The sequence below is a fragment of the Carlito syrichta genome, unplaced genomic scaffold, assembly GCF_000164805.1.
Source record: "Carlito syrichta isolate Samal-C Ts95f unplaced genomic scaffold, Tarsius_syrichta-2.0.1 Scaffold303593, whole genome shotgun sequence".
NCBI lineage: Eukaryota > Metazoa > Chordata > Mammalia > Primates > Tarsiidae > Carlito > Carlito syrichta.
In genome coordinates, this window is record NW_007247689.1 from 53,130 (window position 1) to 70,763 (window position 17,634).

Here is a 17,634-nt window from a genome sequence, read left to right on the forward strand (position 1 = left end):
GAAGAAGGGTTGAGTGTATTAAAGCTGAAGCTAACTCAAACCATTCCACAAAAAATTACCTCCACACGTATGGTTATAGAAGCTCTATTCACAATAGCAAAAACATGGAACCAACCATGCTGTCCACTGAAAGTGGACTGGGTTTTTAAAATGTGATACATATTATACAGCCATAAAGAAGGACAAATATACGGATTTAGAGTTGATCACACTCGGCGATCTCTCCCAGAAACAAAGAACAGAGTACCCTATGTTCCCACTCATAAGCGGACCTTGGACAATTATCATAATGCTGTAAGAAAGGGATTGGCAGCAGTGGGAGACTGCCAGGGGAGGGGGGGTTAGCAGTTTCCCACTACTGGTGGGACTGAGGGAAACTGCCAGGGGAGGGAGGGGCACACCTCATCAACAAGGGTACCCGCATGACGAACCTTTGCATACCTAACCCTGAATTATACCCCACACATCTTTAAAATAACAAAAACACAAGCAAAAAAGCTGAAGCTTCCATGTGCTGTTCTGGGTTAACCAAGAGAGCTATGAAGCACCCAGTGCTAGTAGGTGGAGCTGCCCTTTAAATGCTCGGCATTAAATACAGGAAAAGGGCTTGTCCATTTAAAAACCAGTGAGAGTTTACTTAAGCCAAAGAAATCAAGTCTCTTTCCAACCAACAACCATTTACTGAGCTCCTAATGTACGCAGGGAATCAAGAAGGATTCGAAGGCACAAAAGAAATGGTGCCATCTCTAAGCCCACTTACACTCTAACAGTTAACAGATTTCCTAGCATCTGAAGACCAGAGACCTGCATTTTTCTCTCAGGAGACCAAGGACAGCAACCTTCAGCCTCGTGGCAAGGCTGGGTCAGACAGCACGGGGCTGCAGGCTTCCTGCCTAAGGCATCACATTCCACGTTGTCATTCCGTGCACCCAAGGATACATAAGGCAAGAGAAAATAATTGTGATATAAAAATAAAAGAACACGAGAACTGCAGGAGCAGGAGCAAATGATTCTGGCTGGAAGCATCTGTAAACGAGTCACAGACAAGTTGAGCATGGAAGGATATAAAGAACAGATTCGAGGCCAGAAGCGGTGGCTCAAGCCTGTAATCCCAACACTTTGGGAGGCCGAGGCGAGAGGATTTCCTGAGCCCAGGGGTTCAAGACCAGCCTGGGCAGCTTGGCGAGACCTCGTCTCTACAGTAAATCAAAAAATCAGCTGGGCGTGGTAGTGTGTGCCTATAGTTCCAGCTACTCGGAAGGCTGAGGCGGAAGGATCGCTGGAGCCCAGCAGGTCGAGGCTGCGGTGGCTGGGAACGTGACACTGCACTCCATCCCGGGCGACAGAGTGAGACTCCAACTCAAAAAAAAACAGATTCAAATACAGAACACACAAGGAAAACCAGAGCCAAGAGGACAAGGCAAAGGAATGGTGAAAGGCAGAAAAATATAGAAAAAAGTTCTGCAGGATTTAGTACAGATGAATAAAACTAAAATTTTATAAGCTTGGTCACAGCCTAAGCGTCTCTTAATACAAAGTTACAGGGTCCGGACCAGGGTCTGCAGTTGGCTGGGAGTTAAAGGAGGATCTACAAAGGACCCTGAGTGGCAGGGAAGATCACCCCACGGAAGGGAGACGAAATGACTAGTTCAGGTAGGAGGGAGTAAGAACAGTATGACACAACGGGGACACCGAGAACAACAGACTTATGACACACACAGAAACAGTAATACTGATCTAGAAGTGACTGAATGCGAGGGTGAAAAGGAATCAAGGGCAACCCTAAAATTTACTCAGTATGAAACTATAACTTCTAAGCATGCCACATGTTCAGTTCTTCAGGCTAGCAGATGAACTGACCTTACCTTAACAATATCCAGCCCGCCAACAAGGTCCCCTTTCACATACAGCTGAGGGTATGTTGGCCAATTGGAGTAAGTTTTCAATCCTTGCCGAACCTAAAGAAACAACAGAACCCTGAATCCTTCCTATCAGATCCTGATGATTAAATCTAAGACAAAGGACAAAATATAAAACACAGAACTTACTTCTTCGTCCTCTAATATATCAAAGGTTTCATATTCAACACTGCAAAAAGGAGAAAACGTTTTAACAGGAAGTACAGTTCAACGAAAAGTGTAAGACCTATGTACTTGGTGTTTTTTAATAGTCAAGGAAGTCACACAAACTGTTTCACTGCTAACAAAATGTACTACAGACCAACTGTAAGCCACCCAAAGATACAAGCATACCTGAATTTTTCTCTAGACAGTGTTGGGTTAGACCAGGGGAAGGCAAACTTTTTCTTAAATGAGGAGACAGCAAGCACTTTAGGTTACGCAGGCCATTCTGTCTCTGCTGCAGCTGCCGGGCCCTGCTGTGTAATGCAAAACAGCCACAGACAACACACACACACACACACACACACACACACACACACGGAAGAATGTGGCTGAGTGCCAGTACGACTTCATTTACAGACACTGGCAGCCACCTGCAATTTGCCAAGCCCTGGTCAGACCCACACCCCCTTTCACACGAGCCTGTGGCTCACAGAACGCTCTCTCCCCGCCTCTAGTGCCGGCCTCACCCGGGCTGCTGCTTGGCCTCCTGGAAGCTGCTCCTGGAGCAGGAGGGAGAGTTGTGCCCACAACTGAGGACGGAGGGGCTCGGCAGCGAGGACACAGCCACACGGCTCCCTCCCTCCACCGCAGGGAGGCGAGTTTTCCCACCTAACAGGCTTCATTCAGAGCACGTGCTGTCTGTAAAATGCGTCAGACCAATGCACGTTTCTGTGGCTTTCTGCTGTACAGTGAACATTACTTGTGTAAAGTATCAAGAACCACTGCATGGAAATCCAACCATATCGACTTGGTAGGATTTCACCGTGAGGCATGTGTATGTGGACCATCTCAGCAGGGTGGCTCTGGGTGCAGTTTGTGAAACTGACCAAAGAAAATGCCACATGTTTTTTTAAAAATTCAACTTTCTAGACAGCTGAAGACATCACAGGGAAACCCTGTTTACTTAGTAAACAAGTCCCCAGGAAAACTGCCTACTGTTCAGGGAGCAGTCAAAAAGTTCGACGACAGGATAAATCAAGAGTAAGCATCAACAAAGAAATGTGTGAGCCGGGCTCGGCGGCTCAGCCTGTCGTCCCGCGCTTCGGGAGGCTGAGGGGAGTGGATGGCCCGGGCCCGCGGCTCGAGACCCGCCTGGGCACCTTGGCGAGACCTCACCTCCACGATAAATCAAAAAATCAGCCGCGCGTGGTGGCGCGCGCCTGTGATTCCGACTCCTCGGAAGGCGGAGGTGGAAGGATCGCCGGAGCCCGGCGGGTCGAGGCTCGGCCCCTGCACTCCGGTCTGGGCGACCCAGTGAGACTCCGACTCAAAAAAAAAAAAAAAGAAATGTTTGAAAAAGTACCCCAAAAAACCTTAAAAAAAAGATTCTACATAAATCTCCATTTAAGTTGAACTAAGAGAGGCAGCGCTCCTGACACTGATGAAATGATATAAGTGATGAGTTGTGGAATTATTTATAAGAAATTTAGGAACGACTGGGCCCAAGTACATGTAGGTATGTGGAGTCCCAACAGCCAATACATCTCCTATCAGCTATTTGTAAAGGGTGCCTTTGACACCTCGACACTTGGTTTTCAGGCCCTCATGCACGTGTACTCAGGCTACTAAAGGAAAAAGTAAGTTAAGAATGGAGAACAGGCCGGACTCAGTGGCTCAGTGTGTAATCCCAGCACTTTGGGAGGCCGAGGTGAGTGGATTGCCCGAGCCCGCGGGTTCGAGACCTGCCTGGGCAGCTTGGTGAGACCTCATCTCCACGATAAATAAAAAAAATCAGCCGGGCGTGGTAGCGCACGTCTGTATTTCCAGCTACTCGGAAGGCTGAGGCAGAAGGATCGCCGGAGCCCAGCAGGTCGAGGCTGCGGTGGCTGGGAGCAGCCACTGCACCCCAGTCTGGGCGACCGAGTGAGATTCCCACTCAAAAAAAAAAAGAATGGAGAACAAAAACAAGAAGCAGCTTTCTCCATATACATATGATTCCCAGCAAGAGTACAGTCTGTTCAAGTTTTAAAAAGCTCAGGCCTCCCGTGGCCCCACCCACTGCAGAGAGCTGATCGTGTTTATCAAGTCTAGAGCTAGAAGGTTATTATCTCCCACAGAGGTCCCCTGCTCTGGGACAACGGGCACTTTTAATCCAATCAAGATCGGGGGGGGGGTGGAGAGACACTGGGAGTCTCACTCTGTCGCCCAGGCTGGCATGTGGTGGCACGCTCATAGCCTCCACAGCCTCGGCCTGCTGGGCTCAGGCGATTCTTCCGCCTCAGCTTCCAAGTAGCTGAACTACAGATGTGTGCTACCACACCCAGCTAATTTTTCTTGATTTATCGTAGAGATGAGGTCTTGCCATGTTGCCCAGACTGGTCTCAAACCCATGGGTTCAGACAATCCTCTCGCCTTTACCCCCCAAAGTGCTGGGATTACAGGCGTGAGCCATGGCGCCCAGCTCCAGTCAAGATTACACAGGACAGAAAACCAAGTTACAGAGACATTCCACTGAAGACACAAACTGGGTGTACCCAGTGTGTCTGCTCCGAGATACTCATGCCCTGAAGAACACGTGGTACTGCTAGGGAGGAATGGACTGAGAGTGTCCCCCTGTGAACCTGCAGCAGAGGAATGACAAAGAAAGAGGGCCATCACAAAGGACCAGATACAAGCCAGCCCGCTTCTTCAGCCCAGGGCAGGGGCAAGAAAGCAAACAGGCTTGCAGCAACAATTACAATAAACTGTGACTCTATAAGAGGTCACAATAATCTGAAGAAATCAACTGTTTTCTTTTTATGTCCCTAAAGTTGTATTCAATCTGTGCTGCTCAACTGATTGCTTTTCAATCCTGCCCAAGAATGCTGAACTAGTTCAAAGACGACTTTTCCTGTAACTTCACAGGGTGGCTAACCCACTTCAAGATGTTGTTAGAATACATAGGGGTTTTTTGGGGTTTTTTTGTTTTATTTTGTTTTGTTTTTGAGTTGGAGTCAGACTCTGTCACCTGCTGGGCTCTGGCGATCCTTCCGCCTCAGCCTTTCGAGTAGCTGGAACTACAGGCGCGCACTACCACGCCCGGTTGATTTTTTGATTTATTGTAGAGATGAGGTCTCGCCAAGTTGCTCAGGCAGGTCTCGAACCCACGGGCTCAGGCAATCCACTCACCTCAGCCTCCCAAAGGCACGGGATTACAGGCTGAGCCACCGAGCCAGGGTAGAACACATATTTTTTTAAAGAGCAAACAGGCAATAAGGAAAGGAAACAAGGAATTTGGCAAACTCTACAGAGCATGTGCTAAATATCTCCAAAGAAGTAAGTTTTGTTTCTAACCACAGAAATCAGCTGGGTGGCAGCTCCGACAACAAGGTGATCAAAAGCAGCAGCACTGCCATTTCACCTGCCCTGCCTCTCTGATCTAGGCAATGGACCTTCATCCATACTCCTCAGTTTTGTAACTAGAATATTTTTTAAAGAAAACTTTAAAGCAACCTATAATTTATTCTCCCTGGAATACCTTTATGTATGGTGAGAACTCAGTACCTTTCCTCTGGGAAAGTAGACAAATTGTTATTTTTCAAAAGTTGTCTAAGAACCTTCCTTCTGTTACTAGTAGGTTGACACTGGCCAGAAAATTCTATTTTGATCTAAGTTAAGGCATTCAACAAAACATTATAGCAAAAATAAACAGGTACAAATATATGAATAAATACAGGCATTAAACTAAAAAGCATTAGTAGAACTGAAAAGTTGGAATTTTCTAAATATACCATTTGAAAACAAGATTTACATACCCAGTACTATTCAGTATTTCCAGAATTTGTTTGCTGAATCCACATTTCGCTTCCTAGATTTAAAAAGGCATTTACAAAGATTACATCTTTTATATAACCAAGTAGCATGACTGTACCTAACACTCTGTCAACCGGTATACCACTTGTCCAGTATAGCTGCCACTAGGTTTTCTAAGCTCAAAGGGCTTCTTTTCTCACCCTTTTTCTTCAAGTGCAGACCCATTTAGACATCAACCCAGACACAAAACCCACAGATTTACTTTGGTTTATAACCACTTGAGATGATGTGTGTTCTGGTAGCTTATAAGCTCTGTGATCTTAACTCGCTTACTCTTTTGGCAATTATGATCATCATTTTCCTGTTCCCAACTGGATTTTGACTCTCATGCTTTATGTATTTTTACATTACAGAGTACCAAAACTTTTTTGAGACTAAAAAACTTTAAGCTTTTTTTCATGTCACAGGACCCCAAATCCCAGCAAAAATCTGTAGGAAAAATTTGGCACCGCATCAACATTTTAATAGCTCTGATAATAGTTTCCAAAATGTATGAATACTTCCTGGGCTCCCCTCCCCCCCAAAAAAGCTTTGAGGATAAAAATCTACTTTAATCAATCACCAGAAAGAAAAACAAAAGTTACTTATCATTACCGGGAATTATTAACTTCCTCTATTGTTTTAATAAGTACACTGAACCAAAATCAAAAACACTGAACCAAAATCAAAGAATCTAAGTCCTAACCTTGGGAGCCCAATATGGTGAAATGTATATTAACACTTTCTGTGCTATTATTATTTTCATTATGCTAATTATATTCGTTATGTTAACTAATTAGCCTCATTATACTAGTTATATTAACTTCCACCCTAGCTATAGCAACCAGATTCTCAAAACAGCTCTGAAGTATTGTTATGTCCATTTACAAAGAGGAAAGTGAAGTTCTCTATATTTAAGTTACTTGTCCAGTGCTCCTTGGCTAAATGGGGGTGTTCCTTTATTCCAGCAGCCTCACTTTTCGGAGCGTTAGCTTCCCCATCTCGCAAGTAGGCCAAACTCTGCCCAGGCCTGCCTACTTCAACAACTGATGATAACTAAGAGGGTCGATTCCTATGAAAACTACAAAATACGCTATCGATGTATATGGTCAGTTTTGGGAAATTAACACTCTAACCCCAATCAGAAAGATAATGGGGGGGGAAGATAACGAGCTCTGCTCAAACTATCAGTGGGAGGGACCTAGCAAGCGTGACACTCAAGACGACACACAATCAACAGGCGCTTCATCAAAAAGGCCACCAGAACCACCCATTACAAATGAGCATTGTCGACGGTCGCATTCATTCACCAACACACACAGCGCACGCGCTGAAGCCAGGGCTTGTTTCTCCACTGCCACTAAAGGGTGGCAGGGGTGTGGTCACTACCAGGTTTGCTGCATTCGGGAGTCCAGTGACCCAGCTGCACACTACCCCAATCCACAGACTCAAACAAAGGGTAGTGAAACAGCAACTGAGAGAACCAGTAAAGCGTTAACGGTCTTGACCACGTTAGCTGACAAAGTTTGGCAGAGAAAGGAAGGCGCCCCACTGAGATGTTGATGATAAAGTCAAGCAAAATGTGGATTGCTTTGTTTGATCTCCATAAGCACCAATTAAGGCCCCCGATAACTTCCTGATACTGCTACGGCTTCATTAGCTACAGCTAGGAAAAAAAGATGTAACTGTCCCCTTGTTGCAGATGTTAACATCAAAAGAAATTACAAATAAAACCATTTTTGAGTTCTTTACCTGTTTGTTTCCTTTCATAAAGAGCATCACAGAAGCTTTATTTGTCAGCACTTTGAGCCTAAAGAGAGAAAATTGATATAAAATGGCTCAGCTCAATTATTAAACACCACTTTTGCTCCGCTTCATGAGTAACATGCATATTTGAGGGATAGCAGGATGATAGTTCGCAGCTTTGAGTGGTATTAAACAAGCAAATGCATTGACATTTCCCTTTATTTCATTCTCTCCCTAAGCCACTGTAAAACACAATATGGCTTTTAAGGCAACGAATGTTCCTTCAAGTTGCAATTTAAGCCCATCAACTCACAGTACTAAGAAAAATAATAATAATAACCAATTCAGTAAGGAATTGTTCAATAAGGGGCTATATATTGAGCCCATCCAAAATTTCCAGAACTAGATCTCGTGTGCACCACCTTCCATCATGATTCTGCACACCACTCTGCACTCGTGAAGCTCACAAGGTAGGCCATGAGGGTGAAAGTGCTAAACAAGCCTGGGAACACCAGCTAACACGGGTTACCAACATCAAATGCTTTCATCTAAACTTTATGTGTAACATTTTATACAATCTTTCAAATATGACCATCTAACTTGCCGTGAGGAGTTTTCATTATCTGTAGATAGCCAAAAATTTGGTCACAAATCTCAGGAAAAGCCAGTGTGGTGACACTTGTGGGGTCACATCACCATGTCTTCTTCATTCCACTAGTGCTACGAACAACTCATAGCTCAAAAATCTCTTTATAAAGTTATCACAAACGAAATGCACAAGTCACTTACACCGTCAACAAAGTACAATTCGCTCACGGTCAGAAAAACCCAGTAAGACCCAGATCATTCGACTAGTGACCCAGCTACCTGGATCTGGGGACTCACAGGACACCGTACCGCCAATACATGTCACAAGTCCATGAACTCCACCTCCTGTACTCTGCTCACTAGGAGTCTTTAAAGTATTACTCAAAATATGCTGAATCTTACTTTTTATATGATTCTAGCCAATTATCTTTTGGTGTCTGAAAGTACAGAAGATTTAAAAACACCACATTAGGAAAACGGAGGTCCGAGGGAGACAAGGCCATAAACAGCAACGAGGCGTACTCAGCAGAGAGGAGAAAAATCAACTGAATGGCAAATACAAACATATAAAAAGCACAGCTTTCCTTGAAGGCCGCGTAGCCCCCATGACACAAAGTCAGGTTCCAGCCAAGAACTATGCATGAGCCAACAGAAGAACCAACAAAGGGAGGAGGAGCATCACTTTCTCATGAAAAAGGCAGGAGGGTGCAGACCACATGAAAATATACAGCACTCAAAGGTTGACATAGGTGGGACATTGTTTATGTAGATTTCTTCATTAACTAAGAGCAGACAAATGAGTTATTATTAAACCCTTTTCAGAAATTCTCCAACTGTTAAATGGCAAAAAAGATTATAAAAGAAAAGTCTGCCTTACAAACAAAAGCCACAACTAAGAATGGCTGATGCGGTGATAAATCTCAAAACAAATTCCTTTTTGAACTTCCACATTAATTCGTATTTATTTCAATAAAAATCTCTTTAAGCCTACCTGCACACTAAAGCCCAGAATTTCTGTAGGAGAATGTCTCTGAAAGCTGACTGAGATCCTTCCTAAAACAAACTTACAACTCCAAAATCTGCTTGAATTTACGTTAGAAAGACAATAAAAAGCGCCCCAAAGCCTGTTTAAAGGTGTACTGCACACACAGCATTGGCTTTTCACGCTTGACACTTGTTACACTAGGAGCTCGAAGGGGGTCAGCGACCACAGCAGTCAAGGCTATGCACAAGAAAACACAAGTGTGCCAAGTTCACGACAATGAGCAGTAACGAGACAACTGAATCCTGGCTCTGAAACGCACAGGTAAGCAAAACCTGGTCGTTCTACAGAAACAATGGCATTTCTATAAAAGGAAAGAATATCCTCCACACAATCACTAAATTGGTGCTGAAATTTCTCCAATCCAAATTAGATCTTCCCAAGTTTGCATGACTAGTTTGTAAACAACACAATTATGACCCCTGGCATATAAACAGCAAATCCTTGATTTCTACATAGAAAAGAATAATGCAAAAACTGAAGGACTTAAAAATATTTTTAACATAATAAATGGCAGACAATTTCAAACTTTTAAAATACTTACCTTTCCTCCAATTTGGGAGCTTTGGGGCAAATTGTATCTAGTTCTTCAGATGCTTCTAGTTCCTAAAATAAGCATATGTGTAAGTTTTTTTAAAAATGTATTATAACATAAATCTCCTTGATCATACCAAATACAGAATAGAGATCCATTGCCTAATCAGAAATACTGTGTTATTTACTGCAGGTTCATATTAGTAAGTATAGAGAGTCACAAGAAATTTGCATTCTAGATTTATTAAAACACTTTTAAAAATATGCTCCTAGCCGGGCTCGGTGGCTCAGCCTGTAATCCCGCGCCTTTGGGAGGCTGAGATGAGTGGATTGCCTGAGCCCGCGGGTTCGAGACCCGCCTGGGCAGCGAGACCTCATCTCTACAACAAATCAAAAAATCTGCCGGGCGTGGTAGCGCATGCCTGTAATTCCGGCTACTTGGAAGGCTGAGGCAGAAGGATCACCGGAGCCCAGCAGGTCGAGGCTGCGGTGCCGGGAGCGGCCACTGCACTCCGGTCTGGGCAACAGAGTGAGACTCCAACTCAAAAAAAAAAAGTATGCTCCAAATGGAATTTCTAACCTTAATTATATCAAGTCCTCCTACGAGCTCTCCAGAAACATAGAGTTGAGGATAGGTGGGCCAATTGGAATACGTTTTGAGCCCCTGTCGAACCTCTTCATCTGAGAAGATATCAAAACTGCTAAACTGAATGTTATGTTTTTGAAGAATTTCCACCATCTGCTTGCTGAAACCTGTATATAAAAAAAGGAAAAATGGAACTTAGCTTCTTTCTCTCTCAAAACACATACACGACAACCAATTAATTCAGGGTACATATTATCTACAGGACATGATGCCTGCCTCCTATTCTGCCAGTCATTGAGTCAACATGGCTGAATACTACAGAAAACGAAAATAAATTCCTAGAACACATTATCTGACCTTGAATCATACCACACGTTCAGATATGATTTAACTTGTTGACACTGTGAGTATAAAAAAAAGTACGCATTTTTCAAAGTTCCTCTTCAATATCAGGAACATTTTTTGTAAGTGAAACAGTACTGGCCAAAAAACAGAGACCTGGGAGCCAGGTGCAGTGGCTCAAGCCCATAATCCCAGCGACTCAGGAGGAAGAGGTGGAAGGACTGCTTGAGCCCTGGAGTTGGAGGCTGCAGTTAAGCCATGATCATATCATTGCACTACAGTTTGGGTGACAGAGCAAGACCCAGCCTCAAAAAAAAAAGTAGAGACCTGAAGCCCTAACAAGATAAGGTTTGGGTGGCCATCTCCCAGCAACTCTGGATGGAGAAAATAAACTCTACAACAGTTATTTTTAACTACTACTTGACTATACTGAAAATCCAATTGTTTCTATTGTAATTTTGCTACTTCCTGAGTACCCATTTCAGTAGTTCTCAATCTTTACCATCTCTAAGTAGGATAAATTAAAAGAATCTTTTGTAGTTTAAAATGGGCACAGCAGCAGCCAGCCTCGGTGGCTCAGCCGTAATCCCGCGCCTTTGGGAGGCTGAAGTGAGTGAACTGCCTGAGCCCGCGGGTTCCAGACCCACCTGGGCAACGTGGCGAGACCTCATCTCTACAATAAATCAAAATGAGCCGGGTGTGGTAGCGTGCGCCTGTAGTTGCAGCTACTTGGAAGGTTGAGGCGGAAGGGGTGCTGGAGCCCTGCGAGTCGAGGCTGCGGTGGCCGGGAGCGGCCACTGCACTCGAGTCTGGGTGACACAGTGAGACTCCAACTCAAAAAAAAATAAACAATAAAATATGAAATAAAATAAAATGGGCACAGCACATTGAATTTTAAAGCTATAGTTCTGTTGTTATTCAAGAGCCAACAATAGATGGACAGTATTCTTGCTCATCTCATGTCCTAGCTTGACAGTTTCTTTTTTAAAACTATTTACATTCCCCAAAGTACATAATGTGATCTTTTTTACTACAATGTAGTGACAATTTTGTTTCATGATTTTATTATATTTTTGTGACACATTTTTATTCTGTACTTTTTTGACACCATCTTCTTATTATAACACTAGTACTGAAGAATAAGAGTGTGGATATCAGTCTTTTATAAACCTATTGGTCTGAAGAAAAAAAAAACTATTTTTCTTTCCATAAGCTAATTCTTCTCCATTTTTTTCCAATACTTTGTATGACCCAAGTCTTTCACAACATCTCATTCTTCTTTTCAAACACAGTGGTAATTCACTGGAAAATAACCTAGTCTTCAGATTCAAAATTCCTATAAGACTTAACAGAATCGGCAATCATTTATAAATCAAATCAAATCATAAAATTCAGTATAAGATTAACTGCAAGAATAGGCTTTACCTGACCACCCAAAAGCACATTTACTATTAAAATATGGATCTACAACTGAGCACCAAACATGTTCCAGATCTGCAGTTTACTGAGATGAAGCACTAGTATTTGTATAGCATATAAGTTGCTTTTCCTACGACTGAAGTGTTAAGTTCATGTACAGCCTGAAGTAAAACACTGATTCTGAAATTTTTTCACTCATCTGGGAGTTCATTAGTAAACAGCTAACGGCTGATTGCTGATGGTTATTCTGTTGCCAATATATTAACTCATTTCTACTGTAACTGGCTGAGAAAAAGCTTTATTTTAGCTTTAGGCAATTACATGCAGACTAGAAAGATTGATTGGTAGTGTTTCATTTTTAAGGGTTAAAGTGGCAGACTAGAAATGTTATGCTTAAGGATAAAATAGTAAGACTTTATTCTAATAACAAAATATTTACACAATTTTTAAAAAAGAAAAACGCAAGCATGCAAGAAAAATATTTAAAAGTAGAAAAATCATGTAGCTGCCACAGAATAACCATTTCTATCCACAGTCATTTCCACTCCTTACATGAATAAACCTAACTGCCACATTTAATCACTATTTCACAATAAAACCACACAGAATACTTCTACTTCTAAACCTGCTGTTTTTGTGGCTGATTTTAAAAGTAAAAACCCAGTTAGATGACTCTTACTGCAGAAATTTCTGTACGGTGGTTCAAATACCTCTTGCTTTGCTAAAAGCTCTGTTAACTGAAATAGCTACAAGAATTCTCAAATAATTAACGTGCTCAAGAATGTAACATTCCGTTTAAAAAGATGTGTATCTAAGTGCTTCTGGAAACTCTTCCTAAAACAAGCATTTTTCTGTCTTCATGAGGCATACAGAATAAAGACAATCCAATTCTTTGTCAACTGAGATCCCTACCATATGTCAGTTCATAATACATCATACAATTCTGCAGGTAGAGCCCAAAGTGGAGGATAAGAAGGTGTAGACATGACCTGTGCAGAGGCTGAGCAAGTTCATGGAGGCTCCGGGGCAGAGCCTGAAAGTAGTTTTCAAGGTTTCCTGGATATAAAGTGTAAATGTTAGTTGTTCATGTTTTTCTGATGAACAGAAAGGAAGGTGGGGGCCAGCTAGTCAAAAATCAACAACTACACTGCACAGTGGGAAAACAATGGGAGTAAAATAGTGTTCCTGGAGTGTCCATTCAAAGTGAACTCTGTGCAAAATAAGGAGATAACAGCCACTTGAGTCCAAAAGATGAGACGACCACTGTTCTCATACAGGGGGCTTTGCCTACACCTCTCCTCTGCAACGCAACAGAGAAGCAAAAGCAATTCTCCACTAAGCAGGTTCAGAAAGGAACAGCAGAGGGTTCACGTCATTCCCGTTCCCACAATCACGAAGACAGCTTGTCCAGCAACACCCACAGCCAGGGAAACGGAATCAGAGCAGACTCAGTGAAGAACGTGGCAGAGCAAAGTCACAAGAAAAACGTTTTCCTAAGGAGATATTTCATTAAAGAACAGTAACTTCCAGAAACGATCTATTCACTACATTTACGTATGCGGCAGAAAGACAAGCAACAGCAGCCAAAGTATTAGGAAACAGAAAAGACTTTTTAAAATGGAGTTACAAAAATTATAAATAAAATAGGTGCCTAAACAGAAAAAAATTGTAACTTAAATCATATGCATCTAGAAATCTTTGATTCTCTGTCTTTTGTTATCTAAATGCCTAAAATTCCACGTTTTTTCAGATTCCTCTGAAATGTTTCAAAGCTTCTTTTTTATTCTTATTATTTGTATTTCCAAATGCCACTCAGTTACCATAAAAATGTCCAGAAACACATCCTAAATTCAGTTTAATGAAGAGTAAGCAGATAAATGATTATTTCTAAGTTTACCTCCCATTTACTTGAATAATCATACCACTTCTGCGTCGACAAGGCCCTCCAAGATTGGCTCCATCCTCAACACCACCAGGAGGACGCAAAGGCACAAGGAGGGCACCTGACTCGCACTCCAAGTCACTGAGGCAGCAGGGCTAGGCCTGAAGCTCCCGGGCCGACGTCCAGTCCACTACACTTCCCAGGATACCCCTCTCCTCTGAGCATCCCTGCCTCAAGCTTCAATGGTGCCGCCCGCCCATTTCATCAGGTTATCACTCAGAAAAGAATAAAGAAGCCGGGCTCGGTGGCTCAGCCTGTAATCCCGCACCTTTGGGAGGCTGAGGTGAGTGGATTGCCCGAGCCCGAGGGTTCGAGACCTGCCTGGGCAGCGAGACCTCATCTCTACAATACATGAAAAAATCAGCCAGGCATGGTAGCACGTGCCTATAATTCCAGCTACTCGGAAGGCTGAGGCGGAAGGCTGAGGCGGAAGGATCGCCGGAGCCCAGCAGGCCGAGGCTGCGGTGGCTGGGAGCGGCCACTGCACTCCAGTCTGGGCAACTGAGTGAGACGCCACCTCAAAAAAAAAAAAGAAAAGACAAGACTAAAGAGACTGCTACTGCTCAATCCCAAATCACTGTATTGGTTTTGCTGTCGGTCTGCTATGCCATCCGCCATACAGGTTCAACCACATTTCATAGCCGGTTTTACTGTACTTCAGACTTGAATGAAGGTACTGAATAAAATTCATTTATTTTGACTAACACGGTGAGCTCTGGTTATCAGGCTACCATAGAAAGTACCAGAAAAGATCTTCATGCCTGATGGGAAAAGATGAATGTGAACCAGTTGCGATCCCCGTTAAAAACAAAATAACAAACAAACACAACACAGAGACTACCTGTTGCTATTTTAGTTTACTCTAATATAGACTGTTAGCTTTGCAATATATAAACAGCAGTATTATCTGACACGTAAATACTAGAGCAAGGAAATTTTCAGGGAGAACTAAAAGATAAAAGATTCATTTCTTTATCTTCTAAGACAGAATGTATCATGAAACTTTATTTTTAAAACTAGACTTTTTCATAAGTAATATGCAACTTGGTAACCCTACAGGGAAGAATTTAGAATTAAATTCACATTGGAGGCTTTTTTAAAGTCATACTGGACATGCTGTAATCATATCAATAATATACTCAATGTGACTGCCACCTATCTTAATAAATTCCCTCCTGCATAGTTGAAACAAATATTCTTCTCAACAGCACCATCAAAAGGCATTAAATGCTCAATTACGCCGCACACTAATGTTGTACTAGGCATAGTAAAAAGAAAACAACATAAACCCAATACCAGAGGGGTCAAATAACTCTAAAATTCACTTTAGGACAAAATTATATGCATCCATGGTTACAGAAACTAAGAGTGACTATACGCCAAGAATTGGAATCTTTAAATTACTAGCAGTTATAAACTGGAAATGATAGCAATGCATGAATAATACAATCATTAGACTATATTAGAACCGACAGCAGGAAAGGCAAAAGTACAAGGCAGACATGGAAATGCTACAAACATTCTGCTACCTTTTAAATTGCTGAATCCAAACTAGGTGGAAAAAAACAGCTTCCAAGAAAGAAAACTCCTAACAGCAAAACAAACTAAAAAGGCCCACCAATAGAGACAACAATATAGTCGTAGAACCTCATGCAATTCTACTACGGTGACCTTGGGCTGGGCAAGTCACCTATTATCTCTGAGTCTGAGGACCCAAGTAGAAAACAAAAATCTGAGTTAGCTGGTTTATGAGACCCCTTTTGGGTCAACATTCTCTGAATCTACAATCTTCTCACCTAATTATATAATGCCATGAGGAATTATAACCTTTCCGATTTTCTAAAGGTCTGTGAACACAAATATAAGATGTACTACGGGTATAGTTTGGAAGGGGGAATATCAGTCGCAACTGTGCCCTTTACAATGGAAAGTATTCATCTTGTTTACATTATCTTAAAAACAATTTCTTACCACAGCGTGGTTCTTGCGGAGTTCCTTTCATAAACAACATGCAGGGGGCAGCATGAATCAATTTCTTCAAGCGAAGGTTGAGATCCTCTTTAAGATGCTCATTAGTGCTGGGTGGAAAGGAGCCGCTAGATGCATGTCGCTGAACTTTTTTGGTCAACTCTGGGGCATGTGCACCATCTAATCGGTCGATTTTCTGAGAATTCTAAAGTTTAAAAAGTAGTTTAGATATGTGGCACTCCTTCATCATCTCTATATCTTAGGTTTCAAATATAGCAAGTACACAGGTCTAGCCAATTTTTAAAGGAATCAACACTACAACTGGAGAAGTAAAAAATATATGTGTGTGATTACAAATTGCCTGCACTGCATCTCCACTTTAGAAACACTAATGATTTACTGGGAAAACATTGTGACATCTCAAAATCAAACTATATCAGAGTCTAACCTGAAACAAAAAGGATTTCCCCTGCACTCACTAGGATGGATCTATTATTAAGTATAAATGAGGTTATTGAAAAACTATGGTAACTATGAAGCACAGATCCACACCCATTTCCTAAGAGTCATTAATCAAACCAGAACCAGCCAGCTGTTCCAGGCACATGCTCTAAACAACCGACTTCTGATACAACTCAAGGAACACTGAGGGTCTAGAGCCACGTATCTGGATTTTGATCAAGAAGCTCCAATTCTGGCTGCTGGCCAGTCCATGCCACTTTTCCAAGACATTGGCCAGCAGCTGGCACGGTCCTCCTCTTCAGCATCAGTGCAGAAATGAGATTATCAGAAGAAAGGTGGAAGCCAGAAACAACCCCAGACCCGATGTTCCGGGATTAGGAGCGAGGGTAAAGAAAACGAAACGGACAGCCCCAAGATCCACTCTAGATGGATCATCTCTTTGCCATCTCTGTCCTTACCTTGAAAAACAGAAAGGTGGGAACAGAACTAATTTCATATTTTTCAGACACTTCAGGAACAGCTTCAGCTTCCAACTTTAAAATAAAAGAATTCAAGCTTGATTATTAAAAGGCACTTTTTCACTACTTCAATATGTAAATCATTTTCACATACATTATTTCTTCAAGTAGCTGGTGTCTTTTAAAGAGTGCGGCACAAAAGTTTATGACACATTTACATTTAAATGAGACTCACTGGGCTGGCAGGTGATCCACTGAGTCTGCAGTGTCAAAACAGGTTCAGAGGTTTTTATTTTGTTGCACATTTCAAAAGATGCCTGGAGGCTGTGAATAAAATTTTTGGTGCACTAGTGACCTAGTAAATTTTCAATCATATGCAGCTACTACTATATTGAAATCCATAAATCACTGACCCCAGTTATGTCATGATTACAGTGCTTATTTTCTGCCCACAGCAATTCTTGCTGTTTGCTCTATTGACTAATTTCAAGAGGCAGTACATCATGACTGACAGTTGCAGCCTTCTGCAAATTATGAAGCAAAAAGGAGTATTTCTTCAATAAACTATTGATGTCTGATAAATTTTTCTTTTAACTCCTGCAAGGCTGCTGGACTGCAAGCAGATGTCTTGCTAAGTTACTTGCCTCCAGTCT

At 42.2% G+C, this 17,634-nt stretch overlaps 1 protein-coding gene across 1 annotated transcript in view; it reads right to left on the reverse strand.

Moving 5' to 3' along the window:
* The window catches only part of GLRX3 (glutaredoxin 3), a 28,662-nt gene that overhangs the window by 2,983 nt on the left and 8,045 nt on the right, over positions 1 to 17,634 (reverse strand). The window contains exons 2-9 of the mRNA XM_008058693.2: positions 16,982 to 17,056; positions 16,065 to 16,266; positions 10,385 to 10,557; positions 9,815 to 9,876; positions 7,647 to 7,704; positions 5,858 to 5,910; positions 2,049 to 2,088; positions 1,866 to 1,958 (exon numbers count right to left, since the gene is read on the reverse strand). Of these exons, the coding sequence (XP_008056884.2) occupies positions 1,866 to 1,958; positions 2,049 to 2,088; positions 5,858 to 5,910; positions 7,647 to 7,704; positions 9,815 to 9,876; positions 10,385 to 10,557; positions 16,065 to 16,266; positions 16,982 to 17,056 (756 nt within the window). The remainder of the gene's footprint in view (positions 1 to 1,865; positions 1,959 to 2,048; positions 2,089 to 5,857; positions 5,911 to 7,646; positions 7,705 to 9,814; positions 9,877 to 10,384; positions 10,558 to 16,064; positions 16,267 to 16,981; positions 17,057 to 17,634) is intronic.